This window comes from Triticum urartu, chromosome 2A (genome assembly GCF_056163025.1).
Source record: "Triticum urartu cultivar PI428250 chromosome 2A, HENAU_Tu73, whole genome shotgun sequence".
NCBI lineage: Eukaryota > Viridiplantae > Streptophyta > Magnoliopsida > Poales > Poaceae > Triticum > Triticum urartu.
Window position 1 is genome coordinate 161,046,230 of NC_141874.1, and position 10,812 is coordinate 161,057,041.

General features: G+C 47.4%; 1 protein-coding gene across 2 annotated transcripts; it reads left to right on the forward strand.

The window, feature by feature from the left end:
- The first annotated feature begins 745 nt into the window (after nucleotides 1-745).
- On the forward strand, nucleotides 746-7,321 carry LOC125536541 (putative polyol transporter 1). 2 transcript variants are annotated; one of them, XM_048699773.2, is made up of 5 exons: nucleotides 746-1,097; nucleotides 2,977-3,130; nucleotides 3,926-4,981; nucleotides 5,206-5,338; nucleotides 5,428-7,321. In XM_048699773.2, the coding sequence occupies exons 4-5, from the start codon at nucleotides 5,251-5,253 to the stop codon at nucleotides 6,795-6,797; spliced, it is 1,458 nt and encodes a 485-aa protein (XP_048555730.1). In that variant the 5' UTR covers nucleotides 746-1,097; nucleotides 2,977-3,130; nucleotides 3,926-4,981; nucleotides 5,206-5,250; the 3' UTR covers nucleotides 6,798-7,321. The 2 variants fall into 2 exon arrangements, with proteins under 2 accessions (XP_048555730.1, XP_048555731.1); XM_048699774.2 differs by having other exon boundaries at nucleotides 750-1,097; nucleotides 3,926-4,448.
- The last annotated feature ends 3,491 nt before the right edge of the window (nucleotides 7,322-10,812 follow it).

Genomic DNA, 10,812 nt, shown 5'->3' on the forward strand with positions numbered 1-10,812 from the left:
AAAACGAGCACACAAAATTGTCCCAACGAATACTAAACTTGTGTTGTACGAACTCAAGAAGAGACATTATCTTGATGGGACGCAAAGCGTAAGGATTCCAATGATTTTGCACAAACTCTACTCAAACATTGTCTTCCTTTATACATTACCAGCAGAAGGACCGACTGTTTCATCACATGATGACAGAGGTAGACTTTTTGCAATGTACTGCTCCCTTCATTAAGCCTTTTTTTTAAGATTTTAAATAGACTACAACATACGAATGTATATAGACATGTTTATCAAAAAAAGGTTTTCGTCCCACTTTATAAATAAAGCAAACCGCCATAGAGCACACATACAAGGCTAGTTCAAACACACACACCTAAGTCTCACAAATAAGTACGAAGGTTCTGTTGAGGGCACAGCTCAACAAACCCAAGAAAAAAAACATATAGACATGTTTTAAAGTGTAGATTTACTCATTTTATTTTGTATATAGTCCCTTGTTGAAATCTCTAAGAAAACATATATTTGGAAACAGAGGGAGTATAAGGAAAATATTTGTAGCCGAAGGAAGGGTGCGGCACCCTCTCTCTCGCCTGTCTTGCCCAAGAACGGACCAGAGACAGGGGGGGTTGCAATGCCCGGTCGGATCGGGAAACGCCGGCTGTCGCACGCGTTCCGCGCACCGAGGACCACATGGCCACATATGCCCCCTGCCATCTTTGAAGCACCAAAACGAGGCACAGAATCAAAATACGACCCGAGCGGCACCAGACTTCGGACGAAGCGCTACAGCAGCAAAGGAAGGATATCTCGGGCATTCATTTCGACCTTATCTGTCGATCGCCGTGACGACGCGTCACGCCTTGCACGAGTCGGCCGCCGCAGGTAGCCCACGGGAAACGCGAGAGCGGTCCAGCCCCGGCGCGCGTAATAAAAGGCCGACCGACCGGTGGTCTCGGACGCCCCTCGCTTTCAGACCCAGCCGTCGCCGTCTCCCAATTCCTCCGCAGGGCCCCCCTCCACTCCTCTGACCCTCTCCCCGTCTTCAGCCGCGTCCCGGCTGTCGGAGACCCGCCGACGTTCCCGTCGTCGCCGTCGCCGTCGCCATGGTTAGTCATCCCGCCTCCGCCTCCCCCTTCCCCGTCTCCCCGTCCGTAGCGTTGCCTGTTCTGCTCGGTTCTGTCGAGAGGAATCTGTCTGCGAGTGTCGGCGTTTAGTCGGGGAGCTGTTGTGGCAGATCCGGCGTGCCGTTCGACCGTGGCCCTTTTCAGGAGGCTAGCCCCGCGTGTTTTGTTGTCCGATTGGATGAATCGACGGTTTATCTTTGGCTTTTTCTTGGACAGGACCTTGACTGGGGTATTGTATTGTATATGTAGATTCTCTTGTGTGTGGAAGAAAAGAACATTCGCTTTAGGAGGATCTAACTTTTTCAAAGGATGCACGCTTTTCGTAGGATGCACTTTCTAGCGAGTTCTTTGTATTAACTCTTGTCTATGCTTTAAATCTCGTCAATATCACGCGAAGAAATCTTAGCACTGTATTTGTGGAGGTGTTCGTGGATACAAGTTATATTTTCAATTAAAAAAAGATATGCAAGTTTTGCTTGAAGATCTGCGTCTGTATATGCAGTTTGTGCTATGCATACGTTTGCGTGGCTTCCTGCAATTTAGATTGTTGGTTTCTGTTATGTGTGGTAACATGTCTTTTATTGCACCCTAGCAAAGTTTCAAGTTTATACTTTAGTATATACTCCTAAGTAGTGTGCCAGGGGTTGAATGGTTCCAGATTATTAATGATCTATGCCTATTTTGGACGAGTTTTTGCAATATCATTACTCGGCGGGGACGGACGGTTCACCTCCTTGGTCGCTCCTGATGTGAGCCTTTAGATCTGTTACTAACGGCTGAGATGATGATCTTTTCTACTGCCAAAGTTAGAATATAATTACCCGCAACTGCCACTACTAATATACAGTAGTAACTGATGAGGGTACTGCATAGGCTAATTTTAGCATCACGGTTTCGTTGCATGTTGGGGCTAATGTGTTGATCCGTAAGAAAAATAACTTATTATTGGGTAATCTAATTTGATGTTCCTATCAATGCATGGGTATTTAGCTCGCATTTGGAAAATGACAAACTGCAAGTGGGTTCACTTGCACTTTTTTGTTGAAAGGTGACATTTGTGTATTTCAGAATCTAAAGAAACCTAGAAGTTTGATCGCATTTCTGTGGGTTAGCCATCTTATTTGGTCAATGATATCAAGCAATTTTATTATGTACTCCTTTCCTCACTTGCTTCTCTTGATTTTGGCGCTTGCCACCACAGAATATTTTTGGCTCATTGAGAGAGTATTAGGACTCTTATATTTTGAATTAAGATCTAACAATTAGTGATTTCTCTTAATAATTAGAGTTTATTAAATTGAGAGCTAGATGTTTTTTTTCTATGTGATTCTGGCCTATTTCTATATTTTCCCCACGAGCCTTGTCATTGCTTTTGTTTTGTCATTGCTTTTGTTAACTGTATAATAATAGATCTAGCAAAAGGAACAAATGTCATAGTTCATTGAGTAAACCTTAACTTTACAATTTTACTATATTTACGAGTCAATTCTAGAAGTCTACCTTGCTCGTCCATACCTGTTACGTTCTTCCTAACGGACAAATCAAACTCCATCCCCTTGGCAAATTTGGATAAATCATCTACCCAAATGAGAAGCAAAGAATGGGTAACACCCAAACCATCGAAAATAGGACGCAAATGGACTTCAGTTAGCTCGTGATGGCATCATAGGGCTTAGCTTGATTAGTCTTTGCTGTATGGCTAAAAGGTGCAGTCTGTACTGTTCAGCATTACTGGCATCGAGTATGGAATTAGTGTGTTGTTCTTGAAACTATTTAACATCATTATGAATGTTATTTCGTTGACTCAATATCCAAAATAAACAATGCTTATGTGCTACCTTTTTACTGTTTTTTTGTGCAGACTACCTCAAGACGTGTTGCTGATAGGAAAATTGCAGTATTTGAGAAGAATATCACGAAGAGGGGTTCTGTTCCCGAGACAGTCAAGAAAGCAAATGATTATCCTGTTGGACCTATCGTGCTTGGATTTTTTGTCTTTGTTGTTGTTGGGTCATGTAAGTTTCTGCATTTATGTTGTTATGTTTGAGTTGTTGATCGTACACTCCAGTTGTTTGGTATGTCAGCTTACCAACCATAACATCTCTGAACAATTTTCTTCAAATAACTGGACCAAATTAAACACAATCCTGATAAGTTCTTACTCGTAGGAAAATAGTCCCTCTGTCCCATAATAGTTGTCGCTCAAACGGATGTATCTAGTACTGAAATATGTTAGATACATTCATTTCAGCGAAACTAATATGGGACGGAGGGAGTAACATGCAATTTTTTTTATCAAGTGCACAGAGCTCTTGTGTTTTATGGAAATTTGATTGTGCTAAACTGCTATGTTAAGTAGAGGCAGAACTGGTAGCGTTGTGGTAAACTGCTATCTCTGTAGAGAACAGAACTTGCAATCTTAAAGCAGCATGGCAGTAGTGACAATCTACACCATTGCTTTGTATTTAAAAATGTTGAAACTATAACCCTGTTCTGATCGATTCACGTATGGTCCCATGGTTTGCTACTGGTGGGTTATTGAAAGCTAATATTACCATCCATGGGGCATTAGCTACTATCTAATCTGATGCAAAGCAATAATTTATTTTTGTAAATATCATAGAACTTCTGAATCACATTAAAGAGTTCTGAAATGATCAAGCAAAGGAAACTATTGACAGTTATTTCACTCTGGAAGTGATAAACCCTGCTGCTATTTGGGTCTTCGTCAATAACATCAACAGTTACTTCAAATTCCTTGGGCATAGATTTATGAACTGATTGTCTTGTCGACTCTTTTCTCCATGCAGCTCTGTTCCAGATCATCAGGACAGCCTCAAACGCCGGTCTCTTCTGAGTAGATTGGTGCTATGCTTATAGTGACCATGAACAGGGCTGTCATATGCAGTTGGTTGTCGGTTTAAAATTAGAACTGAATGAGATAGCTGGTACTCTTGTGATGCTTGTTATACCTCTTACCATTGTACTTGGTGGAGTTTAAGTTATATGGAGGTCATGCCATTGGACTGCTAATCTGTGTTTCTCGGGGCCTCAGGCCATTGGAATTATTCCATTTTATATCCGGTTATAATTTGCTTTGCATATTTGATTTAATTGCGTTCGGTTGGTCCTAGTCGTCTTTGCGACAATCTACTGACTCAAAATTTACAATGGGCCATAGGGCGCTGTCCTTTGGCACTCGTTCCCATTTGGCGCAAAATCATCCAAGTGGAGGATTGCAGATTAATACTGAGATCAAGAACGTCGCGCATGTGGGGATCTGGTCAACTTCAGAAGATCAATCCCCAAAGCAGCGACCCAGGTTATTTTTAGGTGATGCATCTTTTTAAATCTTCCTTGCTTATGTGGAGTACAATTGTTTACGGCATACAGTACAATACTATCTCTGACCCGGTCTGGTTTTACTGGTCACTGGACCTTCTCAGCCTACACTTGCTCCTGGTAATTAGGGTTGTTAAGGTAGTTGTTACTACCCTTACTCCAGGGAGTAATAATCAACCACTTGGGAGAGTGGGAGGGGGTTTCTTGGGCGTGTGATACTTGGTTTCCGGAGGAGTTTGTTAAAAGAAGTTTCGGTATGAGTTTGTTGCATGGCGGTTTAGATTAGTGCAACTGCGTCAGTCATGGAGGGGAGATGAGAAAGGTCGGAACTCCACCTTCCCAGACAGATCCTTGCCTTCGAGCTCGTGTCTTTGGCGCAAGGACGCCAGGAATCCACCGTGCGTCCGTGCGTGATGCCTAAAGGAGGATTCGTGTGGAGGGGTTCATTCTGCGGGAATGAAGAGGATTGGAGTCGAGGGATTCTTCTCTCGCCGCTGAAATGCTGATCGGTTTATCTTACTCAGGTTCGTAGGCAAATGCCAACCTGCAGGTCCGGCATTCGCCTCTCTTTCTTGCTTTCTTTCTTTGGATCCAATTCGTTGTGAAGAGGTGATTCCTTTTTTGAAATAGTATAGGTGAAGGTGGCATGCACGGCGCGGCACGCCGGAATGAGTTGTTCAATTAACAATTTCCACGCGGCTCACACTTCTTGACCTCATCTTGTTACGTGATCACCACCAATGTGCAGAGTGCCTGACGGAAAGATCGCCGGAGTTGGCCTGGTTCCCCGAAGATGGCGAAGCACGGAAGGCGCCCTGTAAACAAGTATGCATTTGCCACCGCCGTGCTCTCGACTGCGACGCCCATCTTCTTGGGCTACGGTGAGAATGAACTCACACGCATGCAAGTGTATATGGCTCCGTGTTGTCCATTGCCACACTGCTCAATTTGCAAGCACGTGTCGACGCAGACCTGGCCATGGTGAGCAGCACGGCCGTGCTCGCGGACGCCGACCTGAGGCTCCTGGCGTGCGTCGTGGTGCTCTCCTCCCTCGTGGGCGCGCTCACCGCCATGGTGGCGCAGTGCCTCATCGGTGACCGCCGCACTGTCCTCCTGTCGGCCGTGGTGCTCTGCGTCGGCGCGCTCACCAGGGGGCTCGCCGCTGGCCCCGCGGCGTTCACGGTCGGTGTCTTCATCAACGGCATCGGCATGGGCCAGGCGCTCATGATCGTCCCGGCGTACGTCGCCGAGCTCTGCCCCTCCTCGCTGCGCGGCGCCCTCACCTCCCACCCGGACGGCTTCGTGTACCTCGGCTGCATCCTCGGTTCCCTCTGCTACTCCACGGGCTTCGTGAAGCTCCCGGCGCACCTCGCCTGGTGGCTGACCATAGTCTCCGGAACGGCCGTTCCGGCCTCGCTCAGCTTCGCCGCCCTTCTCATGCCGGAGTCGCCCCGGTGGCTCGTGGCCAGGGACCAGATGACCAAGGCCCGGCGCGTGCTCTCCAGGACGTCCGCGACGCTGGAGGAGGCAGAGCTCCGTTGGCTTGAGATAAAAGCCGAGCACGGCACAGCACCGCGCGATGGCATCGAAGAGACGGTGGCGACGTCGGTGAGACGTAACCGGTGGAAGGAGTGCGCGATATGGCGGGAGCTGCTGGCGAGGCCGACGGAGCCTCTCCCCCGCGCGGTCGTCAGCGCGCTGGTCGCCAAGGTCTTCGCGTCCGGCATGGGGCGCATGTCCCAGTACGTGCAGCGCGGCTTCCTCGACGTCGGCGTCTCGTCGGCCCGGCAGATGCCGAGGGCGCTGCTGGCGTTCGGGATCGCCGTGGTGATGTCCTTCTCCGTGTCGCTGGTCCTGGTGGAGCTCGGCTTGCTGCTGGCGACGGCACTCGCAGGTAGCCGCGCGCCGTCCCACCTCCTGCCTCACCGCTGCGGCGGCCACGTCGGCATGACCCGGCGGCAGGAGCAGCTGAAGCGGTCGAGGGGGCTGTCCGCGACCATGCTGCTGTCGCTGATAGCGCTGGTGTGGATCGCGCCCGGGCCGGCGCAGTGGGCGGACGCGTCGTCGCCGTCATCGTCCGGCAGCAGCCGGTGGCTGTGGGCGGCGGCGGCCATGGTGAACAGGGAGTCGGTCTTGTGGAGCTTCGCGAGGGCGTACGGTGCCAGCTCCCTCCCCGTGCACGGGAGCTTGCTCGTTTGCCCCGCGGTCGGCGTGCTCGTGTGGTTCTTCTTTTGTGCGTGCCTTCTTGGCGCGAGGAGGAGGCGAGCCAGCTTCATTCACGTACGGTCTTTCCCAATAAGCACGTCCGCTGCTAGTCTAGCGAGCCTGGTCCACGGCTGAACGGGTGACGGCACCGGAGGCAAGTAGGATGGGTTGCCGCCGGTCGTTGGCGGCACCATGCTAGCGATTCCATTCTTGCATTTCTCCTGTGCTAACGAGGACTGGAGTCTGGAGGGAGAGCATGCAGTCGGTGTCTCGTGGATGTCGCGGGGGGATGGAAAATGTTGGGAGCAAAGTTCCGATCGGTCGTTATCGCGTAAGCATGATAACGACGATGGCAATCTTCGTTGTTGGTGGGCATTAAGAAACGGGAAATTCTACTGCGTCTAGATGTGCCTTGATTTTACACTGAGATTTGTGTGGGTATTTTTTTTCCTTTTTTTTGTTATATATTTGATTGGGTCAATTAGTCATACAACTAGGGCACATCTAGATGCGCCATAAAACAGACCCGTTTACGGTTTTGACGAAACTACGTAATAGTAGTAGTATCGATCAAGAGGTAGGCGTTCACGTGTTTTCCTTTTGAGTCAACTTGCTATGGATGTAAATATTTTGAGTCAACCACGAGGAAATTGTCTGCACGTTGCTATGGATGTAAATATCCGCACCAATTCTGATTAATGAACTAGGACGCTCGTAGCCAGCGAACGTTCGCCTGGGAGGGTGACAGGCGCGAACGTTTTTTGTGTCATTTTTAGTTGCAAGAGGGTGGCAGTCTTTTGGGAGCGACATGACAATTTCTTCAAAAAATGCAATTTTTTGGTTTAAAACTGTGGTCGTTTGATTTTTCTTCACAACTAAAACTGCCATTAAATGGCGTTCGCTTGCCACCCTCTCTTAGTGAACGGCAGATATCGGCCGATATTACAATAAACCGGCTGATTTATCGCTTCCAGGTGTGTGAACAATAAGATAAATCTGCTGATTTACCCCTTATCTCAGGTCAACCAATGAATTTTTGATAAGCGATATCTCCAACATTCATATTAGATATTGGTATTTATTTAAAATTGATTTATCAGAGATTGATTTGCGACCTTGATCAGGAAGGTGGTCCCTTAACAGTAATTGCAGAGTTATCGTGCATTAGGCTGAACCTCTTACCCCTTGTTACTCCGTCACCACGACTACAAAGAAGACGAGAGGTGACCACCAAAATGAGTCGATCTGGGCGACCTTGTGCTTATTGTGACAGATCTTGTCAGATTCATCCCTGCTGCTCCATTCCCACCATGGAGAAAGAAAAGAGAAGCTTCCGACGACCACCACATGCTGCACAAAAGCAGCGGCAGGCTACAAATATTCGGCATCATGCCAAACAGCCCAAAGGCAATCCTAGATCAATTCCTACACCTAAATCTACTATGAACAAGTGGGGCCTGACCTCCTCTCCCACCCCTCCTTCGACCGGTGAGGCCGCCTGAGGAGTAGGGGAGGGGATCTGAGGCAGTTGTGGAGACTCTCGAGAAAAGAGGGGGGTGAGGGAGAGAAAGGAAGGGTGGAAATGAGAGCCTCTAGTGAGAACCCCCTCAAAAAATTTACTTGAAATTTTTTATGTGTCTATGACACGTGGACCCTACCTATCAATACATGAAAAGGGTGGCCTTCAGGTCTCGAACACGTGGATCCCGCTTGTTAGTAAGTTGTTTATTTATGGTGAACATAGTGTATGTTGTCCAACTGAAAGCCAACATAATCTGAGGACCTACGCATGAAGATATATTGTTTAGCCAATTTGTAACCTTCAGGTGACAGGTGTTGTTATCTATGAGAAGCGAAGAAGAGAATAATGGGGATCCACGACACTCAGTGTGTTGTTTTGGTCTTATGACCTTAATTGCGGAAACGACAATGTTATGGCAATGTTGAAGCAGGACGATATGGAAGAACAATTCAGGGATGGAGGAGTTTGACCATTCAAGGGTGAACCGCCTACAAACAAAAAATCTACATGCTAGAATCATAATACAAAGGAACTGGTATTATTGTCGCACTGGCACACCTGATCTGAAGTTTCTCTGCACCTAACCTCTCTATTGTAGACAACAACCGTTTTCTTTCAGCTGCTTTAGTTTATGTTATTTACTTTCAAGTTATTTATTATTCTTGCAGCAATCATCAACTCTTTCACCACTGGTATATTTGTTTCACGGGACAATAAAAATATCTACGGATTTTTGGACAGTCACTTCACACAAGACGACAACTTGTGTGCGACCGAAATGTGAAGGAAATATGCCTTAGAGGCAATAATAAAGTTATTATTTATTTCCTTATATCATGATAAATGTTTATTATTCATGCTAGAATTGTATTAACCGGAAACTTAGTACATGTGTGAATACATAGACAAACAGAGTGTCACTAGTATGCCTCTACTTGACTAGCTCATTGAATCAAAGATGGTTAAGTTTCCTAGCCATAGACATGAGTTGTCATTTGATTAACAGGATCACATTATTAGAGAATGATGTGATTGACTTGACCCATTCCTTCAGCTTAGCACGATGATCGTTTAGTTTGTTGCTACTGCTTTCTTCATGACTTATACATGTTCCTCTGACTATGAGATCATGCAACTCCCGAATACCGGAGGAACACTTTGTGTGCTACCAAACGTCACAGCGTAACTGGGTGATTATAAAGGTGCTCTACAGGTGTCTTTGATGGTACTTGTTGAGTTGGCATAGATCGAGATTAGGATTTGTCACTCCGATTGTCGGAGAGGTATCTCTGGGCCCTCTCGGTAATGCACATCACTATAAACCTTGCAAGCAATGTGACTAATGAGTTAGTTGCGGGATGATGCATTATGGAACGAGTAACGAGACTTGCCGGTAACAAGATTAAACTAGGTATTGAGATACCGACGATCGAATCTCGGGCAAGTAACACACCGATGACAAAGGGAACGACATATGTTGTTACGCGGTTTGATCGATAAAGATCTTCGTAGAATATGTGGGAGCCAATATGAGCATCCAGGTTCCTCTATTGGTTATTGACCGGAAATGAGTCTGGTCATGTCTACATAGTTCTCGAACCCGTAGGGTCCGCACGCTTAACGTTCGGTGACGATCGGTATTATGAGTTTATGTGTTTTGATGTACCGAAGGTTGTTCGGAGTCCAGGGTGAGATCAGGGACATGACGAGGAGTCTCGAAATGTTAGAGACATAAAGATCGATATATTGGAAGGCTATATTCGGACATCGGAAAGGTTCTGAGTGGTTCGGATATTTATCGGAGTACCAGAGAGTTACGGGAATTCGCCGGGGAGTATATGTGCCTTATTGGACTTCAGGGGAGATAAAGAGGGGCTTCCTGGGGCAGGCCACGTGCCCCCCAAGGCCTAGTCCGAATTGGACTAGGGGAAGGGGCGGCGCCCCCTCCTTCCTTCTCTCCTACTCCTACTCCTTGGAAGGGGGGAATCCTACTCCCGGTGGGAGTAGGACTCCCCAGGGTGCGCCATAGTAGAGGGCCGGCCTCCTCCTCCCTCCAGCCTTTATATACGTGGCCAGGGGTTACCCCATAGACACACAAGTTGATCATTGATCTTTTAGCCGTGTGCGGTGCCCCCCTCCACCATAATCCACCTCGGTTATATCGTAGCGGTGCTTAGGCGAAGCCCTGTTCCGGTAGCATCATCATCACAGCACGCCGTTGTGCTGACGAAACTCTCCCTCGAAGCTCTACTGGATCGTGTGTTCGCGGGACGTCACCGAGCTGAACGTGTGTAGATCGCGGAGATGCTGTACCTTCGGTGCTAGATCGGTCGATCGTGAAGACGTACGACTACATCAATCGGGTTGTCATAACGCTTCCACTTACGGTCTACGAGGGTACGTAGACGATACTCTCCCCTCTCGTTGCTATGCATCACCATGATCTTGCGTGTGCGTAGGATTTTTTTGAAATTACTACGTTCCCCAACAGTGGCATCCGAGCCAGGTTTATGCGTAGATGTTATATGCATGAGTAGAACACAAAGGATTTGTGGGCGTGGATATATACATATTGCTTGCCGCCACTAGTTGATTCTTGATTCAGCGGCATTGTTGGATGAAGCGGCT

Excerpts from the sequence above, each read along its gene's own strand:
- LOC125536541 (XM_048699773.2), top strand. The coding sequence starts at position 5,251 with ATGGCGAAGCACGGAAGGCGCCCTGTAAACAAGTATGCATTTGCCACC. Across the intron at positions 5,339-5,427 it reads GCCCATCTTCTTGGGCTACG|ACCTGGCCATGGTGAGCAGC; the intron begins GTGAGAATGAAC and ends GTGTCGACGCAG.